This window comes from Leuciscus leuciscus (assembly GCF_965113295.1).
Source record: "Leuciscus leuciscus genome assembly, chromosome: 8".
Taxonomy (NCBI): Eukaryota; Metazoa; Chordata; class Actinopteri; order Cypriniformes; family Leuciscidae; genus Leuciscus; species Leuciscus leuciscus.
Window position 1 is genome coordinate 2,810,318 of NC_138732.1, and position 25,843 is coordinate 2,836,160.

A 25,843-nucleotide genomic window follows, 5' to 3' on the forward strand; every position below is an offset into this window, starting at 1 on the left:
CACATTAGGCCTGTAACCTGTGCCACAGTGGTCACATTAGGCCTGTTGTAACCTGTGCCACAGTGGTCACATTAGGCCTGTAACCTGTGCCACAGTGGTCACATTAGGCCTGTTGTAACCTGTGCCACAGTGGTCACATTAGGCCTGTTGTAACCTGTGCCACAGTGGTCACAATAGGCCTGTAACCTGTGCCACAGTGGTCACATTAGGCCTGTAACCTGTGCCACAGTGGTCACATTAGGCCTGTAACCTGTGCCACAGTGGTCACATTAGGCCTGTTGTAACCTGTGCCACAGTGGTCACATTAGGCCTGTTGTAACCTGTGCCACAGTGGTCACATTAGGCCTGTAACCTGTGCCACAGTGGTCACATTAGGCATGTTGTAACCTGTGCCACAGTGGTCACATTAGGCCTGTAACCTGTGCCACAGTGGTCACATTAGGCCTGTTGTAACCTGTGCCACAGTGGTCACATTAGGCCTGTAACCTGTGCCACAGTGGTCACATTAGGCCTGTAACCTGTGCCACAGTGGTCACATTAGGCCTGTTGTAACCTGTGCCACAGTGGTCACATTAGGCCTGTAACCTGTGCCACAGTGGTCACATTAGGCCTGTAACCTGTGCCACAGTGGTCACATTAGGCCTGTTGTAACCTGTGCCACAGTGGTCACATTAGGCCTGTAACCTGTGCCACAGTGGTCACATTAGGCCTGTAACCTGTGCCACAGTGGTCACATTAGGCCTGTAACCTGTGCCACAGTGGTCACATTAGGCCTGTAACCTGTGCCACAGTGGTCACATTAGGCCTGTTGTAACCTGTGCCACAGTGGTCACATTAGGCCTGTTGTAACCTGTGCCACAGTGGTCACATTAGGCCTGTAACCTGTGCCACAGTGGTCACATTAGGCCTGTAACCAGTGCCACAGTGGTCACATTAGGCCTGCTTCACTCCCTCTGCAGGAGCTCGTATCTGAAGCAGAGTTCAATCCGTTCATTGCGTCTGTCACAAGACCAAACGAAAGGTAAAGTAATTATTTATGTTCCCTGTAAATTATTTTTGACTGCATTATAATGATATCTTAACTCAGAATATGATAAAGACTGCGTAGGTGGATGTGTTCGTGGAATTTGGCTGTTAAAAGTATAACATTTAAAGCCACTTAAATGAACGAAATGACTCTGTCACAGATAGCCAATGACCTAAGACTAAAATGACTTTTATTTTGAAAGGACTGCTGAAGTGCATGTACACCCATAAACAGTTTACACCAATACACACACAATCTACATGCCGGCAAAATAACATCGTATACTAGATGTGTGGTTATTTTTCTGTTTAGGTGGTGTAATAGGCCCTCTGCTTAGTTACATGGTTTTTTTATATTATTTTCTTTTCTTTTGTTGGTTGTTTGTTTTGACTCAATGCTAAATGTTTTGTTTTGTTATGATTTAACATTCAAAGAAACCACACCAAACTTTTTTACAAATGTTAACAGCTTATTTCCCCTGTAACAAACTAACATATAAGCTGTGTCCCAATTTGAAGACTGCATCCTTTGAAGGCCGTATTTGAAGACTGATTGGCCGCGTTTGAAGGCCGATTGCGTCACAGCTGCGCGACGAAGACTGTCCCAATTCAAACACGCACGCTTCGCAGGGGGGCAGGGTTTCATATTATTTTGAAGTAGCCCCGGGCGCCGCCATTGGCTAGCTGACCATCACCTGCTGTTAGCATCCCATTGACTCCCATTCATTTCGGCGTCACTTTGACAGCGAATAACTTTACATCTGAGGCGTTTAAAGACTCCATTTGTCCATTATTTATTTCTAAAGAAACACGAAAATGTATAAAAGGCTCCATTACCTTGTATCTTACGTTATGGCCCCGTAGAAGCAGTTTTTGTAAAAATAGGCTAACGATTGCGTCATAACATGCGACTCTCTGTCGCACAGTAGAGAGATTACCGTATGGACAGGAGGAGAAGCTCGCGGGCAATCGGGGGGACGTGGAGGCAAAATGATAAAGTAATTAATCAGAATACTTAGCAAAAGTTTCTCCTGCTTCTAGCTCATAGACACCTCCTACTCACGATCTCCGTCTCTGCAAGTTTCGGAAGGGAATGATTCAGATTTCTCTTGCTACAGCTACTAGTAGATAGACGGGTTGCTCACGTCACATCTACGTCGTCAAGCTCAGTTTGAGTCTGCGCAGTACACTCGACCATCAGGAAGTTCGTGCTTCTAATTGACTTCACTTGTCTCCGTTGAATCCAATGGGGTCGCTGTGTCCAGTTTATATACTGTCTATGACGCTTCGAAGGCCACGTTTGAAGGCAGATTGCGTCACAGCAGTGCTAAGAAGGCTGTCCCAATTCAAACTCTGCACGCTTCGAAGGCTGATTGCGTCACCGCGGCGCGACGAAGGCTGCTCCAGTTTGGTATGTCATTCAAATGCGCCGCCAAATGCGCACTTCATTTCTCTGACAAATGAAGGATACAAAAATGGACACTTCGTGGCCTACCCTTCCCCAGAATTCATAGCGCGCCGGTGACGACCAGTATATAAACGGTGACGACGCAACTTCACGCAAGTTTATTCCCAAAAAACGTCTGGTGTCAGTAGTGTCGTGGCTGAGGAATTCACTTATAAATGTAAGTATTGTGTTTTAATTTATTAAAATAGCTAGCGAAACAAGTGTTAAAACCCAGGGGTGTTTCTTAAAAAACCTGAACTTAAACTAAAAAACTGCAGCTTCATTTATCAGGTGGTCTGAGGCAAAACCTGTTGTAATTCTTTTTGTTTCAGGGACCAAGGAGCAGACGGCTGACTTTATTCGTTTAAGGGCCGAACATGATTATTTATTTACAGGGGCCAAAAACTCGGCCACTGTGGCTTGGAGGTAAAAGTCAAAGTCATTAAAGGCATTAACCATTTGTAATATTTCCACTAGCTGCCTCTTGTATGCAAAAATTAGCCCTCACCCTATACAAAGCCCACAGCAATGAGACAACTAGTTAAGGCAATGGTCTTTCTCTTATGTAGTTTTTTTGTATATAAACGTGTTAAGCAAACTTGAGGATCCAGAAATATATTCCAGGAGTATTTTGTATGCATGTACTGCTGTGTGATTTTTTTTTTTTTTTTTTAATGTTAAGATTGCAACCCTGTCTTAATATTTTTCATAATTCTTTCCTTTTTTCTCCTTTTTTAGGAAAGTTCTGTAGAAAATGGACCTGCTGGGGAAGGTCACTCCCTTGCAGGCCAAAAGAAAATGGGACAACTTAAAAAAAAAATACAAGGTAAGCAAGTTAATTGACACATCTTTGCTGAAATGTATTGTGGTGTTCTTGTTGTTAACAACAGGTATGGTGTATTTGCTCTGCCTTAGGATTGCAAGTGTCCTGGGACAGGTGAGGGGGTGAGCGGAAAATCCACTGCTGAAACTTGGCCGTGGTTTGTCCTCATGGATGAGGTTTTGGGACAGAGGCCTTCCAACAACCCCCCTGTCCTAATTGCCTCCCTCCCTGAGGACAAACCAGGGCCAAGTTCAGCCCGGGCAGTCCCAGCAGCCTCGACAGCCTCAGACGCCCCGACAGCCTCAGCCGCCCCGACAACCTCAGCCGCCCCGACAGCCTCAGACGCCCCGAGCCTCAGCCGCCCCGACAACCTCAGCCGCCCCGACAGCCTCAGACGCCCCGACAGCCTCAGACGCCCCGACAGCCTCAGACGCCCCGACAACCTCAGCCGCCCCGACAGCCGCCCCGACAGCCTCAGCCGCCCCGACAGCCTCAGCCGCCCCGACAACCTCAGCCGCCCCGACAGCCGCCCCGACAGCCTCAGCCGCCCCGACAACCTCAGCCGCCCCGACAGCCTCAGACGCCCCGACAGCCTCAGACGCCCCGACAACCTCAGCCGCCCCGACAGCCGCCCCGACAGCCTCAGCCGCCCCGACAGCCTCAGCCGCCCCGACAACCTCAGCCGCCCCGACAGCCGCCCCGACAGCCTCAGCCGCCCCGACAGCCTCAGACGCCCCGACAGCCTCAGACGCCCCGACAACCTCAGCCGCCCCGACAGCCTCAGACGCCCCGACAGCCTCAGACGCCCCGACAACCTCAGCCGCCCCGACAGCCGCCCCGACAGCCTCAGCCGCCCCGACAGCCTCAGCCGCCCCGACAACCTCAGCCGCCCCGACAGCCGCCCCGACAGCCTCAGCAGCCAGAAAAAGGGGCCATGACGAGCTCCTTGAGCTAATGAGGGAGGACATGAGGTTTCAGAGGGAAACAGAGGAGAGGAGAGCACAAGAGAGCAGGGAGAGAATGGACAGACTGTTTGCTCTCCTGGAGAGAATGGTCGAAAAAAAAAAATATTTACATTTGTTTGAATCAGTTTTGGTATTTATGTTTTTTGTCACTTATTTTTACATGAAAAAGTAATTTCTGTACACTGTTTGTGTTAAGTTAAAACCTATATGGAATTTAAGTTATTTGTAAATGAGGCAAGGCAATTTTTGTACATTGTTTATTTTTATAATACGTTTTACATATGGAATTGAAAAAAACCAAAACATTTGGAAATAAAATAATTGTTCTTGACTTGTATACATGTTTTTTTTAGCGTGTAAAATGAAAATGATTAAGTACTTTACAAATATTTACAACAACAGGAAAACAATTCAAATTAATGGTACATAAATCAGATTGAAAAAAAAAATGGACACTTTCAGCTGAACAGGGAGACTCTGATGGTGCTGCTGGACTGGGATGAGCTCCACAATAGAGACCCTGGTAAAGCCTCCTGCTGGTGGGACATCATCTGGGATGGTCTCCAGAGTGTTTGAGTGCATATTTCCACTGTCCACTGCATTGTATTTCAACAGGTTTGCAGGGCTGACTCAATCAACGGCTGCCATCTCACTGAGATATTTTCAGAAAGAGGGATAAAAAAAATTCAACATACATAAAATATTAAATATTTTAATATTAAAATAAAATATTTCGACATACAACAACATTAAAAATTTTTCCTTATGCATTGTAACTTTACAATTCTCTTACTTGCCTGTTACAAATAGTCGTGGTCAATTGGCACCTCCTCCAGGGCAGACACCTCTGCAGACAGCTGGTCACGCCAGGGAGCACCACTGACCGTCTCCAAACCGTGCTCCCCCTCATCCTCTGCATCATCCTCCTCATGCTCATCCTCCAGGGCCATGATGTCACCGACCCCAAGGCAGATGTTATGGAGGATGGCACAGGCTGTTATGACCTGAAATGGAATTAAGGAATAAATTTATATTTTTTAACAGATTGCGTTTATTATTTTGCAGTATTTTTAAAGTGTATTTTTAATTCACTTACAAAGGTGTGGTGCACCTCCAGCGCTTTCAGGAAGATGGATCTGAACCTGGTCTTCATCATCCCAAAAGCACGCTCTATAATGGAGCGTGCCCTGGAATGATGGAGATTAAAGCGCTGGGCTCCCACACCTCGTACTGGCCTCTTGTAGGGAGTGATGAGGGGGAGTGGGTGTTAGAGACATGGGTACCCGCCGTCTGCGAGGATGAAGTGCCCTGGAGGAGGGTACACTGACCTCCTGAACAGTGGGCTGTGGCGGAGCACCCGTGCGTCATGCACTGACCCGGGCCAGCCCACGTAGGTGTCAATAAAGCGGCCCTGATGGTCACAAACAGCCTGCAGGATGATGGAAGGGAACAGTTTCCTGTTCCTGTAGCATTGACCATCAGGACCGCTTGGAGGCTTGATGCGGACATGGCAGCCGTCGATTGCTCCTGCAGCTTTCAAGAAAGCCCGGTGTCTTGCCAGCCCTGCAAACCCACGGCAAACTGCCTCCAGGTCTTCTGGGGTGTTTGGGAGGTGAATGACTTGGTGGCGGATGGCCACCACCTCCTCAGCGACCCGGTGGACAATGCGGTGGATAGTGGAACGAGGCATGTCAAATGCTCTGGAGACGACCCTGTATGATGTACCACACGCCAGCCAGAAAAGAAATATCAGGGTCTCTATTGTGGAACCCCATCCGTGTCGCCGGTCACTTCTCAACAGGTCCAGCAGCACTCTCAGGGCCTCCCTGCTCAGCCGAAAATCAGGTCGAGTGTCTTCCATTTCATTAAAAAACCTGTCCAGCACTGGAACGTTCAGGTTTATTCTGCAGTACAGGGGTCTGTTCTTAATTAGGGAAAGAAGGAAAAGAGAAATTTGTGTACCACATTGGGGAAAAACTTATATCATATTTAAAACCTTACTTAAGTAAATGTGTAATTTTGCATACTCTAATGCATCAAGAGTAAAAGTAAGAGTAAAAGTAAATAAGTAAAATGCAACATAGCAGTAATATTGATGCAAAACCATATATATACACACACACACACACACATATATATATGAAGAGTTCAGATGCAAAAGCCTCTAAATGCCATCTGAAATTTTCTTATAGAATGATAATTTTTATCAAGCTTGTATATTTAAATTCAATAATTTCACTTAAATGGCAATGAAGATTACCTATTAATTGTCATTTAAGTGAAATTACTGAACTTAAATATACAAGCTTGATAAAAATTATCATTTTATAAGAAAATTTCAGATGGCATTTAGAGGCTTTTGCATCTGAACTCTTCATATATATATATATATATATATATATATATATGTATGCTTTTGCATCAATATTACTGCTATGTTGCATTTTACTTCTGAATAGGTTGAATGTTGTTACATTAAGTACTTTATATAGCCTACTGTTGGGTAGTTTAATTTACAAAATTACATCATATTGTAAACGACCATGTTTTTTGTAGTATTGCTGTCCTGTGAGGGGAAAAAAGTACTTCAGTAGTAACAAATGTAGTTCCTTACAGTCCACCATCACATTTACAAACTGTTGCTAACTAACTTATGGAGGTCTTGTTGCCTAGCAACTGTGACAGCTGCAAATTACTAGTTGCAGTAATGTGTTTCCTACATTTTTTTTGTATTGTTTTTTTTTGTGTGTGTTTAAACTGTGTAAAATAAAACAGGGTTCAAAATATGTTCACCATGGTCAAGAGAATAAACTATATAAAATTGAATCTTGGTAAGATTTAAGTCAACATTCAAACCGTTTTGTGTATTTTGTATTTTCATATGTATCATTAGATTATTCAAGTAAGTTGAACCAATAATTAGCTACATTTAAAAGTGTAATCCGTCAATTAAGGACGCAGCAAACCAGTTAAATTTACCTGCCCATGGTCTTGGCAAAGCCTGAGATACATCACCCGGCGGCGCCGGGGATGAATCCCTAACACCATCTCCTCCAGTAACATATAAAAAATAAAAATAAAAATGAGCAATTCTGGCTCCATATTTACTTGTTTGAATTTGGAATTTTTGAAATTTCACAAAAGTCATGTAGGATGGCAGCTCTCCTCTCGCACCGTTTAGAATGCGGCAATTGGGGACACCTGGTGGCTCAATTAGATATCCAATGAAGGCTACATTCGTAGCCTCCTTCGAAGGCCACGTAGGCTGCATCCTTCGAAGTCTGCATCCTTCGAAGGATGCAGCCTTCAAATTGGGACACAGCTATAGTTAGCGATGGCTGCCATTTTAAAGCCACTAATTGCCCAGTAGGAAGGGGACTTTCATTGTCAGTGACATCACAGGGGGAAATCAGGGAAACTATCATTTCTCAGACATCTTTGCACTGTTTAGACATGATTTTGTAATTAACAGTGTGATGCATAGGTTGCATGTTCATACCATTTGTTTAAAATATTTGTGTAGTTTTATCTTGCTTTAAAATGATCATTTATTTATACATGGTATGTTCCAGAAGTGGGAGGAGCCTAACTCTATAAAAAGGCTCCTGGTAGCCATTTTTAGGAGAGTGTTTGGAGTGTGGGGTCACTCCTTGTATTTTTGGGCCTGGATATTGGCATAGCCAGAATACATGTGAACCTCTTATGGATATATATATATATATATATATATATATATATATATATATATATATATATATATATTATTATTATTATAATTTTTATTTATTTTTTTGCCTTAGTTTTTGTTACTGTATATATTTTTGCTTGGGAATCACTTTTGCACCAAAATAAACACCCTGGATTGAGAATTCTTCTCCATCGTCATTGATTTTACACCTTCACCGACGGTACACCCTAACAGACTCGAAAAAAGATTTGTTCATTTTAATGAACGAGATCGAGCAAGCGAGTCAGTAAAATGATCTGAATGCCATCAAGTGACAGTCTGTTCGTGGTGTCAGTCTTGTTTAGGCCAATAACTGAAAAGGTTCGCTCAGCATCCGCATTTGAGTGTGGCAGGCTCGCTCAACACAATCTGGGCAACCTTTGATCATTTGGGGAATTTTTAAATGCCACTTGCCCGATTTGCCAAAACTTAATTTGTACCATGAGCCTATTTTTATTGAGCAATTTAGCTAGCCCACATAACGCTCATCAGACAACGTTCGCAACTATAGTTGAAGTCAAGTCATCTTCATTTATAAAGCGCTTTTAACAATGTAGATTGTTTCAAAGCAGCTTTACAGAGATAAGCGTATAAATTAAGGTAACAGAGATTGTTTTGGCTTTATAGCGGTTCTTTAATAAAGTTATTGTCCAGCTAAAGTTAGTTTTGATTGATTCGCTTCCGTCGCAACGATCATTTGTTATTAAATTAGGGGCCGCTAAGACGACACCATTCTCTCTACACAGACTTTAAACGCGAACCTGTGAGAAACGCTTTCCCTATAAATTTTGATACAGAATTTAATTTTATTTTGCCACTTCGGGGTAGGTGCGCGAAACGAATTTTCCCGACAACGCCTTATCTGTAGGATTAAGTTGCGTTTTTTTAACAAGCGGTTTAATCATAGCCAGCTTAAAAGTTTTTGGTACGTATCCTAACTTGAAGTCTGTACTCTCTACGCAACTTGAAGTCTGTACTCTCGGCACACAGACTGATTAGGCAAGGCTACGTCTGTAGAGAAAGGCACACCATTTTATTATCTGCTTATCTTGATTGTCATCCAAACTTTCAAACGCACATTAGTGGCTCCGACTCCGAACCTATGCTCCGAACTCTCTCTGAACTTTTCACAAGCAACTGACATATCAGGTGCAAGGTTTTCAGCGAATCAACGATCAGAGAATACTGCAGTGAGAACGTTGTAGGCAGATGTTACAGCTGTGTGCCTTAAACTCCTCTCCTGTCATTTATACGCTGTGGTCTAGTATAGTCATCCACAGAAAATTAACGGATTGAGAGGGGAGAAACATGGATTTTGGCGTGACATTTCTTGCGTGTGCGTGAGATTGATGCTAAAAGCGTGAGTGTCACGCCAGATGCGTGAGAGTTGGCAACCCTGGAGACTCTCTCTCTCTCTCTCTCTCTCTCTCTACTCTGTTATTCTCTCTTTCGCCAATGTTCTTAGAGTATCTTAGTGTACTCCTCAAAGTTACAATATTAGTTTTTAGAAAATATACACACTTAAAACCTCATGGAAAACTGATAAAAAATGTATCTCAAGGATCCTATAAAATTCTACGAATGTTTGTGTAATATTTTAATTTATGATAATGTGTGTGTGTGTGTGTGTGTGTGTGTGTGTGTGTCTGTGTGTTTTGTTCTTCAGGTGTGGAGTGGTTCTGCTGGTTTAATCAGGCAATTCCCTGTTACGTTGCTCTCGGATACAGTGTGATGATGGTGGACACTAGAGAATATGACCTGAAGATACACAAGAGATCAAGCAAATCCTCAGAACCCGGAAGACCTCCTACATCTCTAGGCAGTTTATGTGGCAGGAAGAAATCTGGTCCTGCCACAGACCTCTTGTAAAGCGGCCGTCCATGATCGCGCCCCAGCCCGTGTGGGATGCGTCTGTCAAAACGACATTCCGGCAACATGGCGCTCCCAACACAGGCCCTTGGGACAGAAACTAAGATTTCTTCCACATTGATTGGGAATCAAAGGCATCTGCGTGTAACCCTTATCATCTGGAACGGATTTCCCCTCAGTGGCTCTCATGTGCAGAAGGCCAAAAGGTATCACGTTGGACGCAGCTGCCATGAGCCCCAACAGTCTCTGAAACTGTTTTACAGTGATGGCGCAGCCTACCTTTATCCTGTCACCATGGCCAGGATAGACTCGAGACGTGCAGGAGATATTCGTGCCTGCACCGTAGTCGAGTCCCACACCACCCTCACGAACGTAGTCCTCTGGGTGGGCATCAACACGCTCTTTTTCGGGTTGAGTCTCAAAATATGAGTTCTGAATATGGCCAAGGACAACATCTCGATGCCGAACTGCCAGATCTCGAGACTGGGCCAAAACGAGCCAGTCGTCGATGTAATTTAGTACACGGATGCCCTGGAGCCTCAGCGGGGCCAGGGCTGCATCCATGCACTAGGGTGCGAGGGGAGAGTGCAAGGCCAAATGGGAGAACCCGATATTGGTGCACTTCACTCCCGAAAGCGAACCTCAGGAACTTCCTGTGGAATGGAAGGATGGAGACGTGGAAGTATGCATCCTTTAGATCTATCATGACAAACCAGTCCTCGGACCTGATTTGGCTCACGATAATAGGAATGGTGAGCATCTTGAACCTGAACCTCCTCAGAGACCAATTCAGATGTCTTAGATCTAAAATTTGATGCAACCCTCCATCCTTCTTTGGAACTATGAAGCACCGGCTGTAGAACCCGGACTCCCTGTCTGGTGGAGGAACATACTCTATGGCCTCCTTTGCCAGCAGCGAGTGAACTACCTGTTCTAACACTCGACCCTGCTCTGGGTCCACTGCAGTCCAGATCACCCCGTTGAACTTCGGTGGGCGAACCTGGAACTGTAGCCTGTACCCCTTTTCTGCAGTGCACAGGACCCATGGCTCTCTCTTTGCGAGCCCCATGATCTGAGTCACCCGAACCGCGGGGAGCGCGAGCCTGGCCGGCTTCATCAAATACAGCCAGGCGGGAGCGCAGGACTCTGATCGGTAGTGCTTCACAGTGGCCGCAAGCCCGGGCGTGCTGCGCTCCCAGGCAGTAAACACACATCTCATGTGTGTCCCCACCCGTAATAAAACGAGGGCCGGGATGCACACACTGCTTAAACTGCTCGCTTGCCATTTATTTTTTCTTTTGATATAATATTCACAAACAACACCAAATAGATACATTTTCAATTGTTAGTGAAAATAACAGGACACGTTGATTCAAACTTTGGTAAAAGTTGTTAGACGACGTGCAAATCGTGACAGATGTTTTCATTTTTTTTTTTTTTTTTTTTTCATTTTATTTATGATTTTTGACAGCTTACAACAGCATAGCACAATGAAACTTCTCTCTGCTGTGCCTTTTTTTTAAACAACAACAACAAAAACCCCAACATAGAAGACAACATAATTAGACATTTAAGGTTAGCCAATTAAGCAGTTTAAATACCATTAAACAAAACCAACAAAAGACAAACAAAACAAAAGATAAATAACTAAAAATAAAATAATAATAAATAAAATAAAATAATGAGTTTAACAAATAGGATCAGATTTTCAGCAGTTAAGCTATCACATTTAAGACGTGGCTGATTTTTCATGACATGGTATAGTGCACATTTTGAAAGTTTCCATATATTTTAAGAATGGCTGCCATGCTTTATTAAATTTAGACAATGAACCAGTTAGAGTACATCTCATCTTTTCCATGTTTAAAAACCTCATAATGTCAGCGATCCATTGGTCATGTGTTGGGGGATGTTCCTGTTTCCACCTTAAGAGTATGAGACGCCGCGCAAGCAAAGAGGCAAAAGCTATAGCGTTTGAATAATGTTTAGTTAAAGAAATGTTAGAGGGTACTACCCCAAAAAGTGCAGTCAAAACAGAGGGAGTGAAATTAACTCTATACACCTCAGAAAAAGTGTTGAATATAGATGTCCAATATTTATTGAGATTAGGACATGTCCAGAAGGTATGTAAAAGTGAACCAATATCTGCTTTACAGCGATTACACATTGGATCACTATCTGGATAAAACTTAGCCAACTTCTCCTTAGAAATATGCAAACGATGAAGGACCTTAAATTGAAGGAGTCCATGTCTGGCGCAAATAGAGGATGAATGCACCCTCTTCAGCATAGAGTCCCAAAGATCATCTGATAAATTTATCTCCAAATCTTTTTCCCAGTGAGCTTTAATAATGGAGAGAGAAGGGGTGTGTATTTCTAACAGTAAACAATAAATTCCTTTAATCACTCCCTTCTTATGAGCATTTATATCAAGAATATTATCCAGAGGAGTTATCTCTGGCAAGTTAGGAAAGGTTGTGAATCTACTAGCTATAAAATGGCGTATCTGCAGATAACGGTAAAAGTGAGTACCAGGTATATTAAATTGGTCAGTCAACTGTGAGAATGAAGCAAAAATTCCATCTATAAAAAGGTCTTTTAAAGTCTGTAAACCTTTACTGCTCCAAGTCTCAAAAGCCGAATCATTCAAGGAGGGTGGAAACATGTGATTTGAGCACAGAGGTGCTTTCCTTGATATTCCAAATAGACCAAATTTCTTCCTATATTGTACCCAGATTCTAAGGGAGTCATAAAGCAGAGGATTGTGTTTATATGTATGCAATTCTAAGGGAAGTGCTGAGCTCAGCAGAGCAGATAAAGATGTTTTCCCACAATTAGATGCTTCAATGTGCACCCAAGAGGGAGTTTCGAAATTTGAATCACTAAACCAGTAAAGCATGTTACGTATATTAGCTGCCCAATAGTAAAGTTGAAAACTTGGTAAGGCCAGACCACCTAGTGATCTAGGCCTTTGCATAAACTCTTTGCGTATGCGTGCAGATTTACCATTCCAAATAAATTTTAAAGTAAGTTTATCTAAAGTAACAAAAAACTTTTTTGGTAAATAGAGTGGAATACACTGGAATAAATATAAATACTTTGGTAATATGTTCATTTTTACAGAATTGACACGGCCAATCAGTGATAATGGCAAGTTATTCCATCTCTCTAAATCAGATTTTGTTCTTTCAGAAAGTGGGACAAAGTTTTTTTCATAGAGTAATTTATATGAGCGGGTTACATTGACTCCCAGGTAAGTTATATAGTCTGATTTAACCTTAAAGTGGAAATTGTCAAACAAAATGTTTTTTGCCTTAGAGTTAATTTTGAGTAACTCACTTTTGTGAATATTTAACTTGTAGCCTGATATACTGCCAAAGTTGTTAAAGATAGTGAAAGCATGAGGAAGAGACCCAAGAGGATCCGACACATATAACAGGAGGTCATCCGCGTACAATGAGAGTTTATGTTCTTGGCCTGCTCTATGGATGCCTTGGATCCTGTTTTCTGCTCTTAACTTGATTGCTAGGGGCTCAATAGACAAAGCGAAAAGAAGAGGGGATAAGGGACACCCCTGCCTAGTTCCGCGGTGAAGTGGAAAATAGGGAGAATAACAAGAGTTTGTCCTAACACGAGCCAATGGGGAAGAGTAGAGTAAGCGGATCCAGGAGATGAATTTAGGTCCAAAACCAAATTTATTAAGAGTATAAAACAAATAGTCCCACTCCACTCTATCGAACGCCTTCTCAGCATCAAGTGATAAGGCAATTTCTGGAGTTGATGCTGACGGTGTGTTCAGTATGTTGAAAAAACGACGTAAATTGAACAATCCAAGCCTACCTTTAATAAAGCCGGTTTGATCCGGAGCTATTAAGGAAGGTAATTGCTGCTCAAGTCGAATAGCCAGAGTTTTAGACAATATTTTAAAGTCCACATTCAACAAAGATATAGGGCGGTAGGAGGAGCAGTCTAACGGATCTTTGTTCGGCTTCAGTAGCAGCGACACCGTTGCCTGTCGTAACGTCGGTGGCAGGGATTTTGCATTTAGAGATTCTATGAACATGTTGCGCAATAAAGGAGCAAGGCTATCTTTGAAAATTTTAAAGAATTCAACCGGAAAGCCATCGGGTCCCGGTGACTTCCCCCCCTGCATTGAACTTATTGCCATTTTGACTTCTTCAACAGAGATGCAAGCGTCCAACTTTTCTTTAAATGTAACATTTAAGGTTGGGACAACCAATTCATCAAAAAAATTATCGAACAACTCGGGTGAATGCAGGGATTCTGATTGATAGAGCCCAGAATAAAAAGATTGAAAACTCTCATTTATTTTCTGAGGGTTAGTGGTAATTTGGCCATTCTCGGTTCTAATTTCAGATATGAACTGGGTGGCTTCTGACTTCCGTAATTGGTGTGCTAATATTTTTGATGCCCTTTCTCCATGCTCATACCATAACCTTCTTGACTTGAAAATCATCTGCTCAGCCTGTTGGGACGAAATCATATTAAATTCAGTTTGCAATACCATCCGCTGTTTATACAAATCCGGAGAAGGGTTTGAAGAGTGCTGATTGTCTAATTGTGCTATTAGATCTGTCAATTCAATTAAACGTTTCTGTTTCTGCTTTTTAGCATTGGCGCAGTATGATATTATATGACCTCGTAAGAAAGCTTTTAAGCTTTCCCAAATAAGACTATAAGTCACATCTGAGGTGACATTTGTTTCCAGGAATAGCTCAATTTGTTTGGAGATGTAATCTGTAAATGAATCGTCAGACAATAAGAGAGGGTTAAGTCTCCAGACATATGCATGTGATTGTTCCGGAAACTTGAATTCTAAAATAAGTGGACTGTGATCTGATACAACTATGCTGCTATAATTACATGTTTTAACCTTATGGAGAATCTTTTTATCGACAAAAAAATAATCTATACGTGAATATGTTTGATGTACCGTTGAAAAAAAGGAGTACTGTTTAGCTAAGGGATTGAGAAGTCGCCAAACGTCCACAAGCCCATACGTCTGTAAGTAAGACTGTAAAGCTTGCGCAGATTTTGAAATTGAAAAATGCTTCGCCGAAGAGCGGTCAAGCACAGGGTCCATAACCGTATTCATATCCCCGCCGAGAATCAGGAAGTGACTATCAACCTGGGGCAAAGAATTTAACAACTTAGTAAAAAACATGTAATCATCCCAGTTTGGGGCATATATATTCGCCAAAATAAGTGGGGTATTGAACAATGAGCCAATCACGATTATGTATCGACCATTAGAATCAGCTATTGTATCGGAAACTATGAGGGGAGTATTTTTATTGATAAGAATCGCTGTTCCTCTAGCTTTAGCATTAAATCTAGAATGAAACATTTGGCCAACCCAACTCCTTTTTAATCTTTGATGTTCGGAATTCTTAAGATGTGTTTCTTGAATAAACACCACATCTCCCTTAAGATTAGAAAGATGAGAGAGTACCTTATTACATTTTATTGGGTGATTCATCCCCCTCACATTCCAGCTTATAAAATTGACATGGGAGCCATTCTTAGTTAAAGAAGAAAGATTATCGGAGGGGAGAGTCACCGTCAAAACCTACTGGAAGTAAAATATGACATACCACAAACAAAAAATGTTTAAGTAAATATAAAGAACACTCAACTGCAATCTGAAATCGTACATAAAAAAGAAAAATAACAAGGACATAAAGAAAACAACACGCAACATACACATAACCCCCCTTCCCCAAAAGTGCTGTCCCCAAACGACAAACACCAAATCCCTGAAGCATCTCTACTTCCTCTAAGAGATCCATTCTCCTTACGAAGGTCCCAAACCTATAAGAATAATAGCCTACACAACTCGTTCTAATTATATGATAAACTAAATGAAAAAAAAAATAAAATAAAATAAATAATAGTTAGCAAACGTCTACTCTTTGAATAAAACAAAATAAAACCAAACAATATCTATCTTGTTTGATTTTGTGAGTAGTAATTCAGCAAATTTAAGTAGCTAAGTCATTAATAATAAGAACCTTGATAAAAAAAAAAAAATAAAAAAAAAATATATAAAAAAAAAAAAAAAAAAAAAAAAAAAAAAAAAAAAATGATGTTACTATGGTTTAGATTTTTCCTAACAGTGTAAAACGAACATTACAAGAATATGTAATCACGAAAGAGGCTTATCAAAGACCAAATATAAAGTATAAACAAACGCCTTATAAACATAACTCGAACCTTTCACATGCCTTTCCCAAGTGTACTCACAGGCCGGTATATCTGGCAACACAGTTACTCATCGTCCCCAAACTTAGAGGAATAGAAGTCTTTCGCAGCTGTAGGAGAATCAAACATCTTGGTTACTCCATTGAAGGTCACCTGAAGCTTGGCTGGGTAAAAAAGCCTGTAGCGCACTCCTTTCTCCCGGAGCATCTTCTTCACCTCGTTGAAGGCTGCACGGCGTTTATTTAGATCAGCACTATAGTCCGGAAAGATGAAGATCTGCTTTCCCTGATACTCCAAACGACCCTTCTCTCTGGCAAGGCGTTGTATTTGCTCCTTTTCATGGTAGTAGTGGACACATATGATGAACGGCCGCGGTCGACCACCCTCTGTGGGTCTACCCGCTGCTCGATGCGCTCTATCCAGGATAGGAGGTTTCTCCAGACCATTGGGACCACCCAGAACCTCATGCAGCAACCCAGCGATGAATCTGGTCGGATTGCGCTGCTCCAGGTCCTCCGGAATCCCCAGTAAGCGAAGGTTACATCGTCTCCCTCTGTTCTCCAGATCATCCACTTTTTCCTGTAATTTATCGTACTTGCTGCTGAGCGCTGCATATCGAGTCTCCATCTCCAATAAGCGGGCATCCTGGTTGTTGAGTTCGTCCTCGTGTTCGCGTATCTTCACCTTACATTCATCAAGCACTGTAGTTATGGGATCAACAGACCGCTTAATTTCTTCCCGTAGACTGTCAGCCTCTTCTTTGATAACTTCTTTTACGATGTCACGGAAGGCTTGTAAAGTGCTAGCATCAATAGCACCTTTGCTAGCAGCAGCTGTGCGACTGTTAGCCTCCAACTCCGGGATAGTAGTCTGAACTGTTTTTGCTGTTCCTTTTGGAGGCATTTTGGACAAAAGTAGTTTCTCTGTTGCTTAAATCATCTGATACACTGTCTCTAAACCGAGTTGAGTAAGCTAGTGAGTATTTTTAAGCGAAATGTTGGGACCTCGTGGTTCGCACGTCTACTCCATAACGCGCCCCTACCGGTCTTCCGACAGATGTTTTCTTTAGTAGACGGTTTGTTCATCTACTCATCATCAAAGACATACTTGCGGTCGATGCTCAGTGATGCTCATTTTGAGTCCTGCAGTTATAAAAGCAACAAACGGGTGATGAATTAACATACAGAATGTCTACATGAAAATGTAAAATTGCAGAAGCATTAGTCATAGAAAGCCCACAGCAGGACAGAAAAGACATGTATGTGTTAGTTATTTTTGTTCCTTGTGCTTGTACTTTTCCTGTCAATGATGTGAACTTCCTTTTCTCTCAGAAAGTGCGCAGTAGTCTTTATATACGGTGAGCACAGACGAGTGTCAGCGGCTCTTCTAGTGATCGTGTGACTGAAGAAACATCTTCTCTCTTCTGCTGGATTACTGGCTCTTCTGGACTCTAGAAATGATGCTCATCTTTGGACTGATGCTGATGCTGAAAACTGCTGCATGTGAGTCGACTTTCAGCTCAAACTCTCTGATGATGAAGCTCTGACATGAAAACACTGTAAGAGTTTTTCCATAAACTGCAGGATCTAGTAATTGAGTCTGTTTTACGTGTTTAAAGCCTGGTTTCACAGACAGGGCTTAGATTAAGCCAGGATTAGGCCTTAGTTCAGATAGGGCGTTTAAGTAACTTTTATAAACGTGCCTTAAAAAAAAAAAAAAAACACATTACTGGTGTGCATCTCCAGACAGAACAATGGCACTGACATATTTAAGACATTTTAGAGCAAGTTGCTTTCAGTTAAAACAGATCAAACATGCATTCAGTTTTCTGCTGCTTCCTCTCTCTCTCTCTCTCTCTCTCTCTCTCTCTCTCTCTCTCTCTCTCTCTCTCTCTCTCTCTGGTGTTGCATCCTGGGAGTGAGTGCGGTGTGTGAGGGGCAGATAGAGTATGCTTTTTATTTTATTTATTTTATTTATTTTTATTATGCCAGGGTTTTTTATTTTTATTAATTGTTTTGTGTGAACCTGATGGGAATGGAAGCTTTAATCTAAATATTTTCTAATGTGATTTGGAAAAAATAGGTGGAATTGGAAAAAAATAAGGAAAAAGTGTTTTTGTGTGTGTGTGTGTGTTTATAAATATTTATGCAGATAAATCCCAAATGTTATTGAATTAATAAAGGGATTTTTAAATGCCAATCTCTCTCTCTCTCTCTCTCTCTCTCTCTCTCTCTCTCTCTCTCTCTCTCTATCTATCTCTCTCTCTCTCTTTCTGTCTCTCTCTCTCTCTCTCTCTCTTTCTATCTCTCTCTCTCTATCTCTCTCTCTGTCTCTCTCTCTCTCTCTCTACTCTGTTATTCTCTCTTTCGCCAATGTTCTTAGAGTATATTAGTGTACTCCTCAAAGTAACAATTTTAGTTTTTAGAAAATATACACACTTAAAACCTCATGGAAAACTGATAAAAAATGTATCTCAAGGATCATTTAAAATTCTATTAATGTTTGTGTAATATTTTAATTTATGATAATGTGTGTGTGTGTGTGTGTGTGTGTGTGTGTGTGTGTGTGTGTGTGTGTGTGTGTGTGTTTTGTTCTTCAGGTGTGGAGCGGTTCTGCTGGTTTTATCAGGCAATTCCCTGTTCCGCTGTTCTCGGAGACAAACTCAGTGTGATTATGGTGGACACTAGAGAATATGACCTGAAGATACACAAGAGTATAAGCAACAGACCAGATGATCCAGTTTGTAAAATAAAGAATAACAGTATAAATAAGGATGAATGTGATCTCTTTAATAACAGACATGATGAAGTGTCAGTCAATAATGGGATTCTGATAATAAACACTGTGATCAGAGCAGATTCAGGGAATTACAGATTACAAGTCTTTAACTCAGAAGGCACAGAAATATTTAAAGCAGATCTACAAGTGATTATTGAAGGTACAGTAACTCTCTTATCAGACTCATTACAATCTCATGTTCTCAAAGATCTCGATTCTCTGTGAAGGTTTTTATTCCTGTAACACACAGTAAACACACTACATACTCCAGTAATAGTGAGAGTAGTGTGGAAGTATGGCATTCTGCTGTAATCTACAAATCAGTGTTATTTATTTATTTATTTTTTATTTATAGTTTACAGTTTTACTATTTTGTATTAGCTTATAATAATAATTAATCATGTTAGTGCTTCAGTTTAAACTTATTTCAGTTTAGTGCCAATGCAACATTTAAAATTTTCTTTTAAGTTTTTCAACTAATATTTTTATTTATTTTTATTTTATTTTATTTTATTTTATTTTATTTTATTTTATTTTATTTTATTTTATTTTATTTCAATTAACCCCTTACTTTACGCCAGAACTAGAGTGGAAGCCAGTGATTATCGTGCATAAAGTTATAAATTTGGATATTTTTCTTATAAAAACGCATGGCTTTGCTTCAGAAGGCCTTTTGAGCCGTATGGATCACTGTTATGATGGATGGAGGCACTTTTTTGGGCTTCAAAATCTCAGGTACCATTCACTCCCATTATAAAGCTGAGAAGAGCCAGGAATTATGTTTATATAACTCAGATTTTGGGTGAACTAACTCAGAGAGAGAATATAGGGCACTATATGTCACTTTGAGTGATTTATTGCCCTTAAGCCCCGCCCCCTTTTTGACCGTGGGAATATTCCCACGCTTGCCACACCCCTTTCTACCCCCTCCCTCCCACCTCCGGACAGGTCACGTGACCGTGGGAATTTTCCCACGGTACCCTTCCCTACAAACATCCCCACCCCACCCCACTTCTGGACAGGTCATGTGACCGTGGGAAAATTTTCCCACGATCCACATTAAAAACTATAAAATGTCAATGACAAAAGTTTCAATTGTATTTTCTTAAAGATATCAAAATGTGTCAGTATCAAAACATCTAAAACAACATTTTAAAAATGTTAAAACATTGAAAAATCAATGTTCAGTCATTTACAGAAAAGTATGACAAGTTAAGAGAGTTTTTTCAATGCAAAAAGATCATTTAACTTTTACACATAATTTGTAAAATTTTACATTTTACATAAAATATCTTTAAAAAAGTGTCTCAAACACATCATAATATTAAAAACACATGTTAAAATCATAGTATCTAAAAATAGCCTTACGTTTTGCAAGTCATTGTTGAAAGAGAACCAAAACTCTTATTATCCATCTCCAAAGGCTTAGAGCTTTTAACTCCAAAAATGACAAAATCCGAAAAAGCGAATAGTTCTATTTTCTAACATACATTTAAAGAAAAAGCTGTACTTTCACAATTACATTGTGTTTAAAGGTGCATAAACATTGTTTAAAGTTAAAATTATATTTTCTTAAATATATCAAAATGTGTTAGTATTAAAACATCTAAAACAACATTTTAAACATGTTAAAACATTAATGAAAAAAGTTGAAATTATATTTTCTTAAAGATATCAAAATGTGTTAGTATTAAAACATCTAAAACAACATTTTATGTTAAAACATAAATGTTAAAACGTTGAAAAATCAATGTTCAGCTCCGGACCGTGGGAATTGTCCCACGCTTGCCCCGCCCCCTTCTACCCCCTCCCTCCCACCTCCGGACAGGTCATGTGACCATGGGAATTTTCCCACGGTACCCTTCCCTACAAACATCCCCACCCCACCCCCACTTCTGGACAGGTCATGTGACCGTGGGAAATTTTTCCCACGATCCACATTAAAACGTTAAAACAACATGTATTAAAATTATATCGAGCAAATAGTTCTATTTTCTAATACATTTGAAGAAAAGTTGTACATTCACAATTGCATAGTGTTTAAAGGTGTATAAAACGTTGTATAGAGTTAAAATACACATATCTTTGGGGTTCTCACACATTTGTAAAATGTTAAAACATTAATGAAAAATTTTAATTATATTTTCTTAAAGATATCAAAATGTGTTAGTTTTAAAACATCTAAAACAACATTTTATGTTAAAACATAAATGTTAAAAACATAAAAAATTAAATGTTCGGTCATTTACAGAAAAGTAAATCAATTTAAGAGAGTTTTTCATTTACAAAAAGATCATTTTTAAAAATGTTGATCCATAAGCATTTAACTTTCACACATTATTTGTAAATGTTACATTTTACATAAAAGTGTCTCAAACGCATCATAATATTAAAAACACAGCATGTTAAATCACAATATCTAAAAAAATAGCCTTACGTTTTTTGCAAATCCGTTTGTTGAAAGAGAGCCAAAACTCTTATTATCTCCAAAGGTATATTCCACATCAAAGGTATATCCAAATGTATATCCAAAAGGTATATCCAAAGCTCGAAAGATTTATCCAACATTAAGGGTATATCCGGATCCAAAGGTTTAGAGATTTTATTTCCAAAAGTTAAAGTCCTCGTGAGGAGTTCAGCGAAAAGCGACCACACTCTTACATCCCAAGAGTTAGAAAGACATCTGTCAGTTCTGCCCAGTAGCCAGACGTAGACCCCTCCCACCCCTAGACCCCTCCCACCCCTAGACCCCTCCCACCCCTAGACACCTCCCCCCTAGACCACTCCCACACCAGCTATGTATTGGGTAACAGATCAGCGAGTTGTTTTTAATTAAAGAAAAACTTTGTTTTCCACATACATTCAAAACTTTTTAAAAACAATGTGTGTATAAAGTGAAAATGCAATGGTTTAGTATTCGTACGTTTTACAACGTTATCTGAAAAAAGTTAGAATGTGGTTCTCCACATACAGATTTAAAAACCGTTCAAAACAACATCAACTAAAATACATTATGCTACTAAAGTTTAGTTTTAAGTTCCGTATGATACATCAGTCATCGACGGTAGAAACATGAATGAGTAGGCTATAGATCATGTGTGAAGCCGAGTCTCCGCCCACCTAACACTAGATTTATTTATAATTACACTAAATAACATTTATAAAAAATTATAGTTGTTTAAAAAAATTAAAAGTCATGTTTTAGTGAAGTTAACAAATATTCACTAAATTACTGATTTATTCACTCTTCGATAGGATAATCCACATCTCCCAATGGAGAAATCTGATAATTGTTTGAGAATGCGTTTTGGAGTAAAAAATAATGAATCTGTTCAAAACTATGTGCTTTAAACTTTAAAACCGTGAAACGTGAGCGATAGGCAAACAGTTTTTTTCACAGACATGTAACACTTTCACATACAACTTTTTAAAATGATAGCCTACAGACCGTTAAAATACAAAGGTGTAGAGTTTAAAACGTTAGGCCTATCAGAAAAATGTAAAACAAGTTAGAATGTTTTCCTTCACAAACAGATTTAAAAACCGTTCAAAACAACATCAACTAAAATACAATATGCTACTAAAGTTTAGTTTTACGTTCCGTATGTGTGAAGCCGAGTCTCCGCCCACCTAACACTAGCTTTATTTATAATTAAACTAAATAACATTTATAAAAATAATAGTTGTTAAAAAAATAAAAACTCATGTTTTAGTTAATTTTGGACTTTTAGTGAAGTTAACAAATATTCACTAAGTAGGCTAGTGCTTTTTGCCCCTTTCTGCTATCATAGTTTTTCAAGATGGCGGAACGATATGGAAGCCGCCATGTAAATAAAGATAAGAAATGTTTCGCTTACGAGGATAAGTCAGATTATTGGCAGAGGTCATTTTACACCAGTGAGGACATATTTTATGAATACCGGCAAATTTCAGATGTTTAATTTCAGATGTTTAAATGACAAAATACCATTTTTTCAACCGAGCGAATCTGCACATGAGAGGCCTTCAGAAGTCATAACTTCAGTGGTCAACGGTTTAGGCCAGTTGGCGAATGTGTAAAAATCAAATACTGTATTACACTTTTCAAAGGATAATCTAGCTTTAAAGTTAGAATAAAAAAATAGAAAACCAAACATATCTTCATACCTGTTGTGTTCTGACACAAGGCCATTAACTTGTTCTTTTTGTTTTATAAATATATTTTGCTTATTTCTACAAATATCAACCTGATAAATATATGGACTGAATACACGATTAAACAAGATAATCATGCTACCAAATACGTTTTTAAGAAAAACATTGTTTTAAAATACAACTAAACCATGATAACAGATGACAGTCGTACATAAATGCAGGTTGATGACTAAGTTTCAGGCAACCACGCAATGTTCGAGAAATCTAATATCGGTGTAATCTTTGCGAGGTCTCACTCACAACGCACAACGTTGTGTTGGGTGATCCAGGCATACCTTTACTAAAATAAAATATTATGGAAGTCATTTTTAAACTGTAATTATACCATATTTTATACATTAATATTATGGCTTCGTGATGATTTAAAGTTTTTTGTCTGTTTGTTATTAACTAATACCTTTATCTTTTAACCAACACTTCAACATCTTGCACAAAATTAAAGAGATGTATGAGCTAAGGATGTTCTCTGACCCCAAATAAACAGATCTACAATATACAGTTAGATATTCTCCTACTTAGTATGTGTGTAAATAGTTGTGCTTAATTCTTTGGGTGTATTTTTACACACCCTATGGACTAGCTTTAAAACATAATCTGTATACAGGAATCACACATGTCCTTACAATCCATGTAAGATTCAAAAGACCAAATCACTAAGAAAAGAGCCATTTATAATAAATACACAAAAGTTTCCAAATGATGGTTTTATTACTCCGCTAGATTTAGTCATCTTGTTCAGATAGCACAACGCTGTTTCACATGTTGTATGTTGGACTGTATGTGTTTTAGGTGAAGACGTTTCTTTGAGAGCTGTCTATAGAAATAAATGACAATTAAGAATTTAAGTGATAGTCTTTCTGTCTGACTAAATTGATACTTCATTTAGTGCAACTTTCCCTCTATCTACGAATTACACAAAGTGCATGCTGTTTTACACTTAAACTATTACAACAGAATCACATCTTTTAAAGTATGCTCAGTGTTAATGACACTGTTTTATCGGAGTTTTATTGAATCCGTAATTTCTTATTGTGACATTGTATGGTTTCATTGTATTAGCCTGTCCAACAGAAACAGAATAACCAAACTGATAAAGACTGCTTCGAAAGTGATTGGAGCTCAGCAGATACTGCCCCAGGACATTTTTAAAGGACATGTTGTCAAAAAAGCCTTTGCGATAATCAATTGCCCAACACACCCATTACACAAAGAGTTTGTTATTCTTCCATCAGGACGTAGATATAGAGTAATGGGAGGGAGAACAAGGAGGTTTAAGAACTCATTCATACCAACTGCTATTCTAATGTTAAATAATCTGTAATCATGAGTGTTTATTATGTGAGTGTTTGCTATGTGAGTGTTTTTTGTGATGTGCAGCACCTGTGCAAAACCAATTTCCTAAGGGATAAATAAACTCGAACTGAACTGAACTGAACTGAACTGAACATCTGACTATTGCACTGAGAGAGGCATATTCATCCAAAGCTCGAGGCTGTTAAACAAAGTTCAACACTTTGGTAAAACCTAAACTCTAGAGGTCAACTTAAAAGTTAAAAGTAAATGCATCATCATGAGCCATTTAAAACAAATACAGAAAAAGCCACTATATTGATCAGTTTTAGCGTTTGAATTGACATTTTACATATTACATATTACGCTGTTTACATCTTGTTTTTGTACAGTTTTTGCAAAAAGTGTATAGTCACAGAGCGTGGTCAAACATGTTCATATAGGAATGTATGAAAAACATGAACAAATATGGCATAAAGAGAATTAAATGACGGTCCTTCTATAGTATGAGAATGTTTAAGACTAAACAAATCATATTTATTTTAGAACATCTTTCTGCTATGTCTACGAAACATCGACGTGAAAGATGAGTTCACTTCATCCTTGTCTAACTATTACACTTATTTTGTTATTATTACACAGTTATTTTGTGTGGGTCACTAAACAACATGGTTAAGCTAATGAATTACAGTTGATACGTGGTATTTTTACGTGAAAGGAGGGAAAGGAATATTTAACATATAAAAAAAAAATGTTTTAACCTACAGTCAATTTCAATTGCTAGATAAATCATCTAACAATCAACAGTTATATGTGAAACAACTAGAGTTGGTGTAAATTAGTCGCATTAGAGCAGGATTCTTGTTTATATTGAACATTGTTATTGTACCTCATGTTTAACAGCGATATTGTTCTCGGCCTCATCAAAGTTCACACATGTTTTCACCGGAGCATACCGATTCTGAAACAAGACCAAGACATTTTGGACACCTTTGTTTTTAGGCATCTTTGCATTTCTTCTGAAACACCCTGTTTTTAAATTGTTTAACAATTTTTATCATCACTAGCGTAACACTTATCATATTGTCGGGTGTGATTGTAATGTTTTGTATGGCGTTTTCTTTACACTTTCCCCCGGATATCTGTTTCCTACAGTTAGCTGTAATGTTAGTGAACTCTAGGTCTTCTCTTTGTTCATATACGACAGTATTCACATGAATTGACTTGATTTGATAAAATTATGGTTTAAACCATAATTTTCACGTGAAACATTTACATTATATTATTATACCGTCCTAGTTTTTAAATAGCGCTAAAATGTATATTTTACATTTTAACCCTTTATGCGGATATAGAATGCCGCACAAGGTAATCTGACATATCTTATTGTGTAAAATATCTATGTAGATCTAACTATGTTTTTAAAAATACCGCGAAGCAAAGACAAGGAGACATCTTTCTATAAGCGACCCTTAAAATCTGTGCATACAACAAAACACATG

At 39.4% G+C, this 25,843-nt stretch overlaps 1 protein-coding gene across 1 annotated transcript in view; it reads left to right on the plus strand.

Moving 5' to 3' along the window:
* LOC309504114 (uncharacterized protein) overlaps nucleotides 1–25,843 on the plus strand; it is a 600,323-nt gene that overhangs the window by 428,796 nt on the left and 145,684 nt on the right. The window contains exon 3 of the mRNA XM_082177134.1: nucleotides 18,679–19,017. Coding sequence (XP_082033260.1) covers nucleotides 18,679–19,017 — 339 coding nt within the window. The remainder of the gene's footprint in view (nucleotides 1–18,678; nucleotides 19,018–25,843) is intronic.